We start from the raw sequence: 17,311 nt of genomic DNA, 5'->3' as shown, positions 1-17,311 counted from the left end.
AATGTGTAACCTCCCCATGCTGAGACATGGTCCGTCCTGGGTTTCGCTTGTTTAGGTGATAATAATTCTTAGAACAGGTGCTGCACCACAAGTCCCAAGGCCTGAGAAAGTGAATGAGTAGTGGCACTCCCCCAAGATGCAGTGTTTCTCTGTATTAAAACCAAACTGTCTTTTATCCCCTCCAGGGTTTATTAAGTGGGCCGGTTGCCATAGAGACGCTTTGGCAGGATATTGCCAGGATAAGCTGTAATGGGTCTCCTGACGCAGTTCACTCTGCTCCTGTGGAAGAACTTCACTCTACGGAAGAGACAAAAGGTACACTTCTGCTCACCAGCCCCTTTTACAAATCAACCTATATCTACTAAAAATTGGTGAGCACTGGCAGGAAAATAAGGGTGCGGTCCCACAATTGTGTTATCAAGGGCAGGCACATTATTGTTGGGGGAGAGTGGTAATAGGGGGATTCAGGACGAAAATTGTCTTCCTTAGATGTAAGCTGCCTTTAACTCCTCCAGTGAGAACAAGTGCAATCTTACCTTAATACTGACCACTTCAAAGTGTCACCTTCAATATTTGAAGATTGAACTCATGTGCACATTACGTCACATTACGGTAGTTTTGGATCTAACAAACTCTTAATAGAATGAGAAGGTGAGAGATTTGCGTTAAATACCAAGTTCGACCGGCATATTCTCTTGCTGGGTCCTTTCGTCTACTCACTTTTAAAACACGTGAAACAATCTGGGCTCCATACCAAGGCATCTCAAATTTGAAACTCATCAAATTTCACAAAGTGTTTCTTCTTTTGATGACATTTTTAATTGTTACATTGCTCCTCTTTTCAACAATCTATCTCTTTTAATAAAACTTTCTACTTGCCATCAGTATGACATCATGTCCTATCACCATATATACTATTCAGCCCAGGTACACAAGCAGTTTGTGCACTAAAATTTGGGTGTGAGACCCATATAAGAATCAGCTTTAATGGCCAGGTATGTTTGTACATATAAGGACTTAGGTTCCGTCACACGGTAACATCTTGTACTGTCGTGAGTCAGCAATAACTGGACAACAGGACGGAAGTTGAGTAATATCACAAGTGAATATCGTGGTCAGTGAGGTAATGCAAAGTAAATAAAATCTGAGAAAATATGTTTGTATGAATACAACATGTATATTTTTACCCTAATATGTATCACACTACATACAATGAGAAACATATAGTAACAATATATGGTACTATGAAGTCTCTATTTTAATTAAGATGTAATCTGCATTGAGGAAGTGATGATTAGGTACAAATTTACCAGGACATGTATGCTGTTGTGGTGACTTGTAATGACTTGTGGTAAAAGAGCTGTTCCAATGTCTGATCTCTGGTATACAGTGATCTGTATCTCATACAAGGGGAGAGAATAGAGAATAGGTTTTGTCCCAGAAGTGATGCGTCGGCAGTGATGTTTATTGTCTTGTTCCTGACTGGAAGAGCACAAATCCTTATTAGAGGGCAGTTTGGCAGCTCTCTGCAATCCTGATTGTCGGGTCCTGTCTTTTCTCTGTTCCCATCCCATTTTGTTGCTGAATGAAACTGGACATTCATGGAGGTGCAGAGAACAGACTGGATGGCTGCGGTTTAGATCCTGCCCCTTAGCTCCTTAGGCAGGCTGAACTTCCTGCGTTGGGGTAAAAAGTATAGTCAGAAAATTAATGATCCACTGACATACAGGGTGAAACTGTTAGCTGGGACAGTGTGGTGCAGAGCCCCTCTCACATGATAGTGTTGAATACCGAGCTGAAGTCCACAAACAGGTTCTTTGATAAAACCTCTGGGCAGTCTAGTCGTTTGATGGCGTGATGCAGTCCCATGTTGACTGAGTATTCCAATGACCTGTTTGCTCAATAGACAAACTGCAGGGGGTCCAGCAGGGGACCTGTGTTGTCCTTCAAGTGTAACCGCACCAGCCTCTCAAATATTTTCATGACCACAGATGTCAGGGAAACAGCCATGTAATCATTTAGTCGTGGAGCATGGAGCATATCTTTGGGACTGGGATTATTATGAAGCAATTGAAGAAGGAGGCTACTTCACTGCTCCAGTGATCTTTTGAAAATCAATAAGATAAATTGGTGCCAGCTGATCAGCACAGACCCTCAGGTAGGAGCATGGTATGCTATGGTTCTGGAGCCTTCCAAGTGTCCTGTGCCCTTAGGAGGTGGCCCTAATCCTCCTCAGAACCTGAATGATGGTGAGGTGTCAGTTGGCAGGAGTGGAGAAGGAACACGGTGTGTTAGATGTTTGGAGTCAGAGTTGGAGCAGATGAGAACTGTAAATGTGACATCAAACTTTTAATAAAACTCAGTTTGTTGACCAATTGATGACATGCAAAATCTTGTATTTTGTGACGTCTTCCAGGCCTGTCCATGCTGATACAGGTTTTGTTAGGGTTAAAATCGGTTCAGCGTCTGAGTGGTACCTCTTTGCTGCTTTGAGCTCCTTTATTATTGAGTTTTGGCCTGGCAGCACAGGACTTTGTCCCCACTTCTGCATCCTTTCTCCTTGGCCTGGCATAGCTGTTTGATGTGGGATCGGAGAACCCTTAGGCTGTATGGTGGACAGACTGATAGGCATCCTTTAAAATCTGGTCGGACACTGAACATGGTCTCTGTGCTTTGGGAGTTTGTAGCTAAAGTTTTGTTCTGTTAAATTACCAGGAATAAAGGGCACGGGGTCTGGATTTTTCTGCTCCATGTCAGTTATCTAGTGAGCCTGCTGTTGCCAGATGTTAGCCTTACAAACATGCGTGACGTGGGATGTAAACACTGAACAGGATAAAGGAGGAGGTTTACTCTTGTGGAGAACAAAATGGCACGCAATTAATAAGTATGGTCTCCAAGTGTGCATTATTTCTTTGACACTGTGACATCTGTGCACCAACCTCTGTTCATGTAAAAGCAGATTCTTCTCCCACCCCTGCTCCTTTCAGCTCCATGTTGTGGTCTGTGCAGGAAAGTTGAAAGCCCAGCAGATGAATTGTGATGTCCAGGATGTGACCACTAAGCCAGAACTCGATGAATCATAGGGCGGCAGATCTGCTAAAATTCTGAATTTTTTTCCATTAGTTAACATCAGTTCATCCATCTTATTAGAAGGAAAGCGGATGTTTGCAAGATGCGTTGATGGGAGTGTGGAGGGGGCGCCCCGGTGCTGTAGCTTTACAAGCATGCCGTCGTTTTCCCTGTCAGAGTCACCTGAGCATCTGACGGAGTGCGGCAGCTCCCTTGCACTCAAGTTCAAGAAAACTTTTGACATGGTGAAGAGGTATCACTCGTAGGCTGAGTGAAGTCTGAAAGTATTCATTCATTTAAATTAATTACAATTTTATCAAATTTTATTTTATTTTTTTCTTGGTGTCAAACAACACTATAACTACTGTCACACTTAAGACCTTTTGTCACTTTACACATTACTTGTGCAGTTGTGACTTTTCAACTTCTTATTGTTCAATCAAACTCGACATTGCTGTTGAGACTTCAGATTCCCAGTGATAATGCCTCTTTGCTCACCACTTCGCTCACGCTGAGTCATTACTTCCCCAATGTCAAGGCACATGGTAGTTTACACATGGCACCAGGCAATGATATACCGCAGATATTACCTATGATATCAGCCCCACTGTCGAAGAGGTCAGATGCTGCAGGAAGATAACATGGTGTGTCAGAGCTAGTGCATTTCAAGGGTCAAATCAAATTTTAATTGGCCAATGAGTCATATGTTTTGCAGACAAAGCAGTTACAAAGAGCCGTAGGGTCGTCTTTGATTTAATATCATCCTTTGCAGGGATAATCGAAGTTTCATCTGTCGACTTTTTTTTTCTCTCTCCCTTGTTCGGTTTTAGCATAGCGGTCAGCCATCATCAAATTCATACTTTCTTGAAATAACAATGTTTTTTTTGTGTTTTTACAACTTAATACGAGTCAAGCTTTTTTTTCATTCTTTGCTTTGTCATTCAGCTGAAAGACCAGCAGTGATATCACCTTGTATAAAAAGAGGCATGCAACCTCTCTTTCTCTTGGAAATAGGCTAATGTCCATTCTGTGCGTAGAATGTGGAATATTTGGCTGACATCAACATGAAATGTTGTCATTGACCAAAACCAGTGGGAGTTAGCAAGGACACTGGTACTTCTGGAGGGCTTGCGGAGGTTAATGATCAATTATACGAATGCCTCACCAAGCATTTTAAGACTTTATAACAGGCATGAAACTGATTTTATGGTCCAGTATTTCACATAATTTCATAGGAGGAGATTATCTATTCACAAAGACGCTGGTGTCTGATGGCAGTTCCTGGGGAGCCAGACACTGAGAAAGTCCCCATGATCTGTGCTCCCTCTCAATTCCCTTTCTTTGGAATACATTATGATAATTCACCCCCTCAGCAGAACTACATACTCTCTGACATGCAGAAGGAATTAAATGGCTGAATTTGAAATTCAATATATTTTTTAAAGAAATATATACAATAAGGCTTTCCGCCATTTTCTCATCTACAATTCATTGACAGCAATCAGCAACTGAATGATTCTCTTCATGCCTGTTTACCCAACTAAATTAAATATATTGAACCCCAATATTTATTCCACATGGTGGGGTTAAAATATAATTTAGAGCAGGAATTTGACTCCATCCCAGGCTGCCTTGTCCAGGCAATGCAGTGGTAATGAAGAATGAATGTTTTTGTTGATGAAACAGTGGTTCGCTCTGATGCTCTAAACAATTCTATGATAGGTACAAAACATAACGGGTGGTGCTTGAGGCTTTGTTTGCTTCAAGGTTGGCCCTCACATGGCCCTGTTTACATCTGGGAATAAAGAGTGAATAAGCATTTGAGGATGGATTATGATCAAGTCTCTCGGTCTGCTGATGAGAGACAAAGAACAAACCCCAATACATATTAAACTGGGCCTAGTGCCATGTATAAACATACCTAGTTATCTTATGCGTCCTTTTATCCAGTCGCTACAACATATTGGATTCATGCTAATTTCTATTCTAAAGACATTTAATTTTGTGAAAAATTGTCAAATAGACCAAAATTTACACGGCTCCCCTACAGCCCCTTCAGACGTCCTGCTGAAGACCTCTCCCTTCGACATTTATTGGCATGAAACGATCTAATTTCTCCATGGAGACGTTGGACCTGCTGTCATAGGCTCATACAATATAGTATGGAAGTATTTATGCTGGAGTGAGGAGTTTTGTTGAATAGGTTCCTACATTCAAAGTTGTCACATGTTGAAGCAGTATATCTCCATCATTGCTTTTTTTTCTGCAATCTCATATCCTAGCCGACTTGTCTAAATCATTATTGTGATAGGAGCTACATTTGCTGCACGTGTCATCATTGATCAATCGGACCTTGGACATTGAGTAGAAAATCAGCTGCTCTGGAGATACTCAATGTGTTTTGGCAGTCTGGGTCATCAGATACCACACAGGACAATGTAGAGTTTTGTTGGCCTGAAATTGCTTCAAGGATCATTCTTTCTCACAGCTCAAGAATTTTGAACTTAGTGTCTATGCACACTAGGTCAACTCATGTGACAGCGAGGTGTTTATTGCTGATAGCATGATAAAATGAGGTGGATGATGTATAATATGAAGATTAGCACAGTATTTGTGTTTCTTTATTTACGGCATTATGTGTTTTAGTCGAATGGCACACATCGTTGTATATTATACCCAATTGGAGGAACAAAGGAAAAAAAACGTACTTTAGGGGTGCACGCCCTAAAATGTGAAATATTTTGTTCCAGATTTAAGTAGGCCTTAAGCCTATTGAAGTGTATGCCTCTAAGACTGCAACGCATACCCTTTCATATTTTGTAAGAAGAAATCTGTGATGTCTCAATAACTGTGGAGGATCAGATCTTAGTACCTCGTTTTTATAACAAAGCCAACTGAGGAGAAAAAACATGAGAACACAACCTCTGTGAACAAAGAGTCTTCAGGTCCTTAAGGTCATCCATTTCTACTTTGCTGGTTCCTCTCTTCACCCATTTCCTGAGGTTAAAATAAAAGCATAGTTTGTCACACAGGATAGTGTACCTCCTAGCAGGTTTTAAAGTGGGTGTATTACCGAAAGGAAGTGGTTTGTACTCTTGCTCCGAAAGAGGATTGAGGTTGTCAAATAGAAGATAAGGAGTTTGTGATAGCTTTGGCTTGGGGAGTCACAATCTGAGGTTGTTCTCTCAATCCAGTAAGTGCTTACAGTAATAGCAAGTCTAACAGCAAAAGATATGGACTATGACTTACTACTCTGTTGTAAACACAAATGGACACACACACACACTCACACATACAAATTTTTAATAATAATTTATCCTTTATTAATCCTTTGTGGAGAAATTTATTCCCTACAATTAACCCGTCATGGGTGGGCCATGAGCAGTAGGCTGCCATCCACCAGCGGAGCAGTTAGGGGTTCAGTGTCTTACTGCTCAAGAACACTTCGACACACCAGGAGCTGGGAATTGAACCAGGAATTATCAGTTCCTAAGACAATTGTTCTACCCCCTGCACCACGCCATCCCACCCCTATATAGAGCTGTGACTCATTCCTTTGTTATAAAATCTTAGGTACGCCTGCTATCTACAGCTTCACTGTGACATCACTTCCATTCAAAATGTATTCTTTATCTGACAAAGGTAACATCAATGCAAAATGAACCACCAACCATTTAATGTTTTCCAAGTATTTGGCCTTTATTGAACCAAATTAAATTTGACCCTTTTACCCAGTCACACCCCATCTTGACTTGACTTGATGGGATAAACTTTGAACTTCAGATTGAACCACTGAAAATATTCTTGCATAACATTATATTAGCTAATGATGAGCTCTCTAACATCTGTGCAGGTGCGGCTTGTTATTGAGGTACTTTGGCCCCTTTTCCTCTTTTTTATTCTGGTGTGGGTGCGGTCCACAAACAAGCCAATTTTCAAAGGACAATGTAAGTAAGAAACTAGAAGTAAAATTAATTTCTTATCACAGAACTTGAGATCCAATTTGATGTAGTAATTCATAACATAGCTTTTTTTCTGACTCATTGAAGACATTTCTCCATTTTATTTTTCTGAAGGCCACTACCCTAACAAAGCTATGCCATCGGCTGGTGTGCTACCGTGGCTTCAAGGTATGATATGCAACATTGAAAACCCCTGCTTGAGCTATCCAACTCCTGGGGAGGGACCAGGCCTTGTCAACAACTTCAATAACTCAATGTATGTATGGAAACCATTGATCAAACTGCATTCCCTATGAAGTAGGCTTCAGCTAACAAGCTGAAACATAGTTGAAATGACTGAAAATAGCTGTGATTATGCCAATTGAGCTATGGAAACATTTCATGCCCTTCAATTGATGCTACAGGTGTTCGGGTGAAAACTATAAACCTATTTTCCTGTGGCATTTTAAATGAGTTAAACAAAAATAAACAAGAAAAAAGATAAATTGCTTACAACCTGTCTTTGTAGGGGGTGAAATAATGACTACGTTTTTATTTCTGGGCAAACTTGAAGTTTTAAACTTCGATATGATTTGATATAAATGAATGTTTTTTTTTTCATTTGAACTGTTTGAACTGTTTTTTGTCCGGTGATAAAAATGCATAGTATATATGTGTTTTTATCACCTGAAAAAATTACCTGAAAAACTTCACTAACAATTACATTGACTTTTTGTCACCTTGATAAAAAAGAATTTCTGGGATTTTGATTGAGCTACAGCACCTCCTGGCAAACAGATCTGCTCTCCACAAGGTCCAATTACTGGCAGATAACGTTGACCAATGGTCTTCAGTTCTATCCCAGTTCAGCCCTGGTAATGGTAAGAGTACTTGATTTACACGAGACAAATTGAGTGGCTTGAAAGGTGCACCTTCATGCCACTTGTTTGACCTTCATCTTATCACCCTTTTGTTTATGGATACTAACAAAGAAATTGTAAGAGAGCAACAAGGTCAAAGCTAAGATTGATCTTTCTTTCTATAAAAGTTTTGTTGCCAATGAGTAATGGTTCAAGCAAATAATTGGTATAGTAAAAAGTCTGCCTCAGCAACAGTCATTCCGCTATGTCTTTGTTAAGTACTTTCCATCAAGGAAAGTATCCCCATCATGTGGATGACAAGTTGGAGGATTTGTTATTCTCCTTTATCCCTCAAAAACAATGGGGCATGATTATTTATGATGCAATTTTCCATGTAGACTGACAGATCGTTTGTCTTGATAAGTTGCTGTTTTGCATTAGGCTCATTTGGCATGATGATATTCAGATTTTCATACAGCACCTAATTTGCAAAAAGGCATAGAGGAGGAGGGGGGGGCTGCTGTTCAACAAATGGCTCATAGGCTATTTGCATTTTGGGGTCACTGGCTTGTAATATACAAGATTAAATCCATCAAAGATCTAAGCCTGAGCATAATTAATGGGATTCACTGTCTGAGGAGAAACTGCAAAATGTCATTAACAAGAATGGAGGAAGGAGTCCTATCAGGAAAAAAAAGGAATGGCAAAGGTAATTGTTTTGTCCTTTTTTGTTTTGCCAAGGGTTGATTAAAAGACTCAGGTGGTCACTTCAATCAGAAAGGCAATCGTGTTTAGGGAGAGCCCAGGGCATGTTCCAGTTACCTATAATCTGACCCTGCCCAGCCTCCACAGACATAGCAGACGTCATTTCCTCTTCTCATCTGGATAATTGACTGATTTGGATGCATTGCACTTGCAAAATGCATAATCTAATTAAATAATGTATCCTTTCCATCATCTCAACAACACCGCAAACCAGAAAACACATGTTGAATTAACACAGCATGAGCTTTTCTGTGAATGAGATGGTCTTTTTAAGCAAAACCATTGTTTTTGTGAAGAAAGGGCTGAATGATGAACAGTCTATTGATTTTGAAGCAAGCAATTTTAAGCAAGACATCCCTTTGAGCAGCTCATCAGGGGAAAATGGGAAGTTAATGATTTGGTACTGCAAGAAAGCGTAACCTATATGATGGCCATGCAGTTCTGTTGTTTAACCTTGCCTGTAACTAGTGAAGGGAATTAATTGTAACACCATTCTTAACGTGATACTTAAACTGACTTGAATCACTGTATCAGAAAAGTATTTTTGGATGGTTTTGTAGTGTAAATTAGACTATATATTAATAGAAAATATTTACGCATTAACGCTTGACAACTACTTGCCCCAGCATTAGAATATTTATATAATTACTTGTTTTTTATCCATCTTATAGCTCACTTTTTATTATTTGCGGCTATCTGGATTGTATACATATCCAACACAAAATGCACTATACTGTTAAAAAGAAAACAAAGAAACAAAAAAAAAAAAAAAAAGAGAATTTGCAGATTACACACCTTGGACTGCTATTGAAATCACATATGACAACTTTTATTTCCAATGTGGAATTATTCGAGCTGCACAACTCAAAAATTCTTTATCTTGAAGGTCAACCTGTTGTCATTCGAAGTATTCTAAAGGACAATGAAACTTTCTCCAAGCATCTGAGAGAGAAAATGTTTGTGCCAGAACCAGTGGTCCAAAGCCTGATGAGTGCTGACATCCATGCCAGTTCAGTAAGTATTATTCACAATCAAATTACATCAGATGACCTACTCATGTTTCCTTGAAAATAAGAAGAATACTTTAATATTAATACAATAAGCACATTAAATGATCCCTCTTGCTCAGGCATTCAGAGGGTATAGTGAACTGAGTCTGTCTAGTTGAATGTCATATAACTGATTTTGAAATGCATCTTCCTATCATCTGTTTGCAAGATAACTAATAAAGACAACCATAGGTAATTGTCATGTGTCAGCTGCTGTAAATGTTGATGTACATTCCTCAGATGATGGGCGTCCCGAATCCAGACAAAATGAGCAGCATCCTGTGCAAAGGGACAGATCTGGAAGATTATATCCAGTTAAGCAGCAAGACTGAGGAAGAGGCATTTCAAAATGTCAGCTGCTCTCTCACACCACAGCAGCTGTTTGATGCCCAGAGAGTTTTCCTTCAAAATGTGGATGCCAGGACCGTGTTCTCGCAGGTGTGATTATCATAGCTATGAGCTCACTATTAAACTGACTTAACTCCATTTTTCATAAGGGGAACTGAGGAATTGTTTATTTCTAATTGCCCTGATTATTTACATAGACGGCACTGAAATTGAACTCCTACTACTGCAGGTGTAACTGCAATGGAAATCTAAACAGGTGCTTGTCTGTATTATTCTGTATTATGCATAGTTTAGGTTTTGCATACATCTTATGATGCAGTTTCTTGGACACGTCATCATTCAGACCGCCTCACCCAGGCAACCTGCCTGAGAGTGATTAGTTCCTTTCTGTGTCCAAGAAACCGTCTACTGCTACTTGTCCTGAAGCCTTAGAAGCTGCACTGATGGGTCTTCTCTTGATTTCTCCAGTGATGCCCAGGAAGCTTCCTGGGCATCCTGTCTGCATGTGCCCCGAATCTGTGGTACTCCTCCACCAGCTCTGCATATTTGTCTCCTCCCAGGGGAGTGTCAGCTTCAATCAAGTTACCTGCTTGGATAAATCTGAGAGCAGGACAATGTATGGTCCAAGGCTGGTTTCCATGATGTTTTCAGAGAAGTTGTTTTCCCAGGTCCACTCTTAGCTGCCAGTCCTTTGCTGTTCCAAGGAAGTCTGTTTGGGCTTTCGGTTGGGGGGTAACTGTTCTCCAGGTCGAAGAAATGAGATTCCACACCTTGGTGGTTGCAAGCACTTGTTCTGGTTGATGGCAATGTTAATGGACTCAGCAACCTCCCTCAGCATCTGGTCATGGCAACAACAATATTGACCATCTCCAAGTGCTTCAAGACAACGGCTGAGGCTGTGCTCCAGAGTTCCTCTTCCCTGGCACAAAGGACATGCTGAAGTATTAACCTTGGCCCTACAGAAAAGTTTGCCAGGCTTGGCAAGACATCATATGCAGACTGAGTAAGTAATTTGATGCGGTAGGGTTCCACCCCCCACAGCTCAGGCCATAAGATCTTCCTATCCATGGCTTCCTCCCATCTTGTCCTTGCACCCTATTGTCTCAATCCCACCATCTGGCTTGCATGCTGCTCCTTGACCCCAGTCCTCACTTTGTATTGGACCATGCCCTGCCTTTCCTTGGTAGTTGCTAAGGCAAAAATTGAAGCCTCATGCCATTTGGCCTGCCGGTACCTGTTAGCTGCCTCCAGATCCCCACAGACCAGAAAGGCCCGATAGGACTCTTTCTTCAGTTTGACAGCATCCCTCACAGCTGGAGTCCACCAGTGGGTTTGAGGATTGCCGCCCTAACAGGCGCCGACCGCCTTATGGCTGCAGCTCTGGTCTGCCGCCTCAACAATGGAAGCATTGAACATGACCCATTAGGACTCAATGGCTGCTGCCCCCTACGGGATGTGGTTGTAGTTCTGCCGGAAGTGGGCGTTGAAACTCTTTCTGAAAAGGGACTCTGCGAGACGTTCCCAGCGGACCTTCACATTATGTTTGGGTCTGCCAGATCTGATCGACATCCTCCCCCACCACCAGGTGGTGATCGGTTGACAGCTCCGCCCCTCTCATGCAGCCACAAGGTTGCTCAAAGAACTGTGGCTTAAGATGTGTTGGTGCCAAGTGCACATATGGACAACTTTTTGCCTGAACATTGTGTTTGTTATGGACAATCTGTGACGAGCATAGAAGTCCAATAACAAAACACTGCTCAGGTTCAGATCATGGGTGCCGTTCCTCCCAATCACACCCTTCAAAGTTGCACTGTCATTGCCTCCGTGAACGTTGAAGTCTCCCAGTAGAATGAGTCCCCCGTAGGAGCGCTCTCTAGCAGCCCCTCTAAGGATCCAAAGATGGGTGGGTTAACTGCACCGTTGTTGGTTGCATAGCCACAAACAACTGTCTGAACCGGCCCCCTACCTGAAGGTGGAGGGAGGCTACCCTCTCGTCCACCGGGTTGAACCCCAACGTGCAAGCGCCAAGACAGGGGCAATCATTATGTCCACACCTGCCCGGCGCCTCTCACCAGGGGGCAACTCCAGAATAAAAAGAGCCCAGCCCCTCTAAAGAGGCCTGGTTCCAGACCCTACACTGTGCATCGAGGTGAGTCCGACTATATTTAGACGGAATATCGAGCTCCTTCCCCACCGGAGAGGTGACATTCCATGTTCCAAGAGTCAGCATCTGCAGTCAAATCGGACTGCCAAGGTCCTCCGCTCCAGCTAATGCCCGGCTCACACTGCACCCAAGCCCTTTGCCCCTTCCTGTGGGTGGTGAGCCCAGGGGAAGAGGGACCCATGTCTTTCCTTCAGGCTGTGCCTGACTGAGGCCAATGGATGAAGGGCAGGCCACCAGGTCCTCGCCATCAAGCCCTGCCCCCGGGCCTGGTTCCTGGTTAGTACCCAGGTGACTCGCATCAGAGCAAAGGCACACTTGGTCCAATGATTATCTTCTTCATGTTTGTAGTGATGATGGACAGGATGACAGATGAGGTTGGACAAGAATCTCCATGAACAATGATGTTTGCAGATGACTTTGTAATTTGTAGTGAAAGCAGAGAACAGGTTGAGGAAAGTCTCGAGAGGTGGAGGTATGCAGCAGAAAGCAGAGGAATGAAGGTTAGTCGCAGCGAGACATAGTATTCTGTATGTGTATGAATAAGAGGAACCCAGGTGGAATGGTGAGGCTACAGGGAGTGGAGATCAAGAAGTTGGAGGATTTCAGGTATTTGGGGTAACACAGACACATTAAGTACACAAAACCATTTGCATTGACATACAAATATGAGTTTCCAGTTTCCATTTCAACCCTTTATACAAATATGAATTTCTCATTCTTCCATAGATTTTGTGACTTTGCTAAACAAAACCATCTGAAGAAGGCACACAGGACAAGAGGAAGACAGAAACAAATGCATAGGCATTGCAATAACCTACATTGCTGGTATTTCAGAAAAGACTCATAAGGATTTACAACAAAAGCCAAATACTGCCTCTTCCCAACAGTTATATACCAGGAGCTCCCCATGTTCTTGTAGAACTGCAGAAGCCTTCCTCTCTGATGAGAGGTGAAATCGTTCAAAAGAAAAAAAAAAAAAAACAAGTACATTTATACACATTGCTGCAGAGAAAAGTTTTCTGTCTATAATATTTTAATATACATACATTTTGTATACATAAAAAAATATTTAAAGCACAGATAGTTCTTATATGACATGACATAAATCATATGAAATTAAAATATACTAAAAAATCAGCAATAAAAAAAAAATCTGTGCAAACTACTGACCAGCAGTAATGTTGTGCTTGCCTGATGTGGTGATGAAAGAGATAAACAGAACAACCAAGGATAGATAAAACTTGTAAAGGCACTATATGTCCACCTTTTTTGTAACATCTCAGCATCAACTAAATCATTTTTAATTTATTTTTTTTCCCAATTTCTTTGTACTTTTGGGCAAGATATAGTTTCCATCCAATTGTATGGGGTTTCAAAGCTGCCATTGTTTTGAACACATTTGTCTTCCACTGATTTTAATAGAATACATACAAAAACATAGACAATATTTATTAGAACCAATGTTTTTGTGAAGCATTTTAAATCTTATGTTTCCTTTCAGATTATGAGAGCCTGCACTTTTCTTTGAGTTTGTATTTGAGGGAAAATATTTCGGACAGCAAATCCAATAAATAAGTAATAAGGCAGGAAGTTTGTTGGTGAGATTATTTGAACAATTTAAGCCCACAGGCATTTTTCAGGCACAGGAAAAAATAGCCCAGACAAGATATGGTGAAAAAGCTCTTCAGTGCCTCAAGCAAATGGCTGGAAAAGAACATCAAGCCTTCACGGTTAATACCTGATGTCGCTGAATGATTATGATAACAACAACAACATAAAGGAAAGGACAAGAAAAGAAGTCAGAGTTTATCACTGAAGTACTGAGTGGCAGCAGGTGATTCAGACATTTGCTGCATTCTAACATTTTCTTCATTGATGTTCATTCATCACTCATTTTTTACAAATCCACTGAGTTGTAAAGGAAACAGCATTTATCAAGGCTGAAAATGTAATATATAATATTTTTTCGTATCTAATGAACTTTCAAGTTCATCTGCTCCGTCCGGTTGTGATGGAGTATCAGGGCTAAATTTTCTCAGATGGCAAGTACGACGGCATTCATTCATTCATTCATTCATTCAGTCATTCATTCATTCACTCGTTCATTCATTCATTCCCCTTATTCTGCACTCATACACTTGGAGAGTGGCGTGGCGCAGGAGGTAGAGCAATCGTCTTTGGAACTGGACATTCATTGTTTGATTCCCGGCTCCTCCTAGTGTGTCGAAGTGTTGTTCACAAGACTCTGGACACCTAACTTCTCTGCTGGTGGACGGCATGCCTACTACTCATGGTTCATCTATGATGGGTTAATTGAAGAGAACGGAATTCATAAAGGATAATTTATTGATTACTTGTCCCACCTGTCATTAGGCGGGACATGGAATACACCCCTGGCTGGTTGCTAGTTGAACACAGTGGCTATTACTAACTGTATGAGTAGCCATTCATCTTGATGACTTCATCCACCTTCTTATAATTTGACAGCATTCAAAGATTTCATACCGTAGAGTATTTCCTGATTTTGGGGGACCCGTTACTTTCAGATAATCTGTAACCTGTAATATTGCTAGTTACATGATGAGTGAAGGCACTAATGGATGGAAAGTTATGCAGGTGAGAATGCAATTTTCTATCACACAAACAGAAAAGCCTCCACTACGTGTCTTAACACGTGGTGGAAAATGTAATCAGTTCTACCGAAAGTTCAGGGACGATTCATGCAATTTTATTATGGGATTTATGATTGGTAAATGCTTTGACAGAAGAATGTCAAACATTTAACATCTTTGGATATTTTGCATCTTTCCTTAGCAAATGTCAAATCTGGATCAAGCAACCCTTGTAGCGGAAACCACTACAGGTGTCTTGCCAGTCATCCAGGAGGTTTGTACACCAGTAGTCAAGACTAAAATCTTCTATTATACATTATTCTTTGGGTTTTATTTTCCGAAAACACAAAATGTTTTCTTTAATGACTCAATTATACTGCTCTTGTTCAGATAACCAGGCTGCTGAACTCCATGAGTTTTAAGGCTGCAGGATCCTTGGATTTCCAGTCAGACCCGATTGGCAGCCTCAACATGCTTCTGTGTGGAAAACAATTTGACACCAACTCAATCAATTTGACCCAAAGTTCATCCTCATCTCGGCAGATGGTTAACATGTTTGTCACTTCAAGGAACAGTTCGAGTAAGTGCTTCAGAAAACATCCCACACAGTATAATGGTAAGTTTATCATGCTTACATTTGTGCCAGATGTACATAGCCAAGGTAAGCATGGTAGAGACAACTTTTAATATCGTCTATAAAGCTTTCATGTTCCTTTTTTGACCAGTGGCAAATTGGATATGCATATAGCATATATATATGCATATATTTGCATATAGATGCAAATATGCATTTATGCATCTATTTGGAAGAGACAGTTGGTGTGACAAAATGTTTGTGAATTAATCTTAGCGTAGTTTTTACCTCTTGCACTATGCAAAGAAAGACACTTATTGCCAGAGTTCAGAAACTTCTTCTTGCAAGATGTTGCTGCCCAGGCAATATTCAGTCCTGTTTCAAGACAGAAGGCAAATATCTGCTTTACTCTTTGTGATGTAGTTGTGCAGCTGTTTGTCCAGTAATGCTGTGCTTATTACAAACATCGATGGTAATGGAAATCCACCTGTTGTCAATCACTTTCAGATGACTGAACTTAATTCCTTCCTGTCCACTGCATCTATCTTCTCCCTCTCACCCAAAGTTAGCCAATGTGGGATGATGGCATTGGCCTTTACAGTGAATTTTTGTTACAGTCTTGGGGTGCTACATGAATCCTATGCTTTGGACAAAACACAAATCAATAACACAGGGTAACTCAGTCATCCACAAATTATTTATGACTTTCAATCCTAATCTTTCTTTTTATTTCATGCAAGAAGCTAGGTCAAAGCATTTGACTAACTGGGTTGTGGTGTTTCTGCTTCAATAAATCAGTTATTTGATTTCTACATCCAGTAATTCAAAGTCATATCTAGTACTTTCTACAGTTTGTTGTTTAATTACATAACTCAGATTCTTCCACACACAGCTTTCCTGATTTTTTTTTTAAATCCGAAGATTAAATTGCTTTCGCTGCCTCTAATGCTTGTTAAAATTCAACAAGTTTTGGCAAAGATGCAGTATGGTAAGTCACACAGAGTACAGTAGATGTATCTGGGCCTAATGAGCGGAAAAATGTAGAACCTTCCTGTAGCCTAATGTCAAGGCTAATCTATCCACCCTAGTCAATAGAACTGCAGTCATGGTAAAAATAGTAACCGGGAACTTCATGCATTAGTTGTTAGTACCTGTTAGTGATAACCCCTAATTTTGTGTCTACTCTAAATCAGTAAATGACACATATCTAAAACATTTCTTCTCCTTCTTAGTTAGTCAATGCTCCTCCACTGACTGGCCTAACATCAGCATGCAGCTGTGAACAAAACAATGTTCTTGGTTTCCATAAAATTGCTATGTATCGTACATATTCGAATGCACAAGATACACAGCATCTGCTTACTTATGTACGAGAAAGCATCTCAGGATGCAATCACAGTATTTTCTGGTCTGTTGCAACATGATGATATTTATTAAATATTCATACATGGTAGGTACATTGGAAAGGACAATGGTAATTCACTGTACTTTGAAAAAAAAAACTTACCTAAGGAATGGCTGAAAGTGAAGATGTTTCCTCAAGGCTGTACAAATGTGATTAAACAGAAGTAAGAGGTGGCACAGGTATTTGAGGATGAAATATTCAACACATTTACACATGCATAGCATACCAATGTTGAATTATTTTCCTCGATAATCATGTAATAATTAATCATAATGAGATTAGAAAACCTTTCATACAAAAAACATTAGGTGAAATTTGTACTTTTTCTCTGAAAAATGGTGTATTGAAGGATCCTTGAGAATTAGACCTTCATTGCAGACTTTTGAAGCCTCATGCTCATTAGGGACCATGCATCCCTCTTTCATTAAATGCCTGTTCTTTGGAGAAAAGTGCACAAAATTAGGATTTAATAAGAGCCACCTTTTCCCTAGTAATATGACTATGGTGTAAAGTAGAAATTCATG

General features: G+C 40.6%; 1 protein-coding gene across 1 annotated transcript in view; it reads left to right on the top strand.

Annotated features, from left to right (window-relative positions):
- Positions 1-249: 249 nt before the first annotated feature.
- Positions 250-17,311, top strand: part of LOC147223618 (phospholipid-transporting ATPase ABCA1) — a 164,530-nt gene continuing 147,468 nt past the window's right edge. Inside the window, exons 1-9 of the mRNA XM_086166184.1 lie at positions 250-315; positions 6,923-7,016; positions 7,146-7,287; positions 7,764-7,891; positions 9,522-9,649; positions 9,925-10,122; positions 10,615-10,648; positions 15,033-15,082; positions 15,199-15,388. Of these exons, the coding sequence (XP_086022310.1) occupies positions 250-315; positions 6,923-7,016; positions 7,146-7,287; positions 7,764-7,891; positions 9,522-9,649; positions 9,925-10,122; positions 10,615-10,648; positions 15,033-15,082; positions 15,199-15,388 (1,030 nt within the window). The remainder of the gene's footprint in view (positions 316-6,922; positions 7,017-7,145; positions 7,288-7,763; positions 7,892-9,521; positions 9,650-9,924; positions 10,123-10,614; positions 10,649-15,032; positions 15,083-15,198; positions 15,389-17,311) is intronic.

This window comes from Fistularia commersonii, chromosome 19 (assembly GCF_037954325.1).
Source record: "Fistularia commersonii isolate RoL2024-O1a breed Wild chromosome 19, RoL_Fcom_v1.0, whole genome shotgun sequence".
Lineage (NCBI taxonomy): Eukaryota > Metazoa > Chordata > Actinopteri > Syngnathiformes > Fistulariidae > Fistularia > Fistularia commersonii.
Note: the sequence above shows the minus strand (reverse complement) of the source record. Positions and strands in the feature narration are given on the sequence as shown.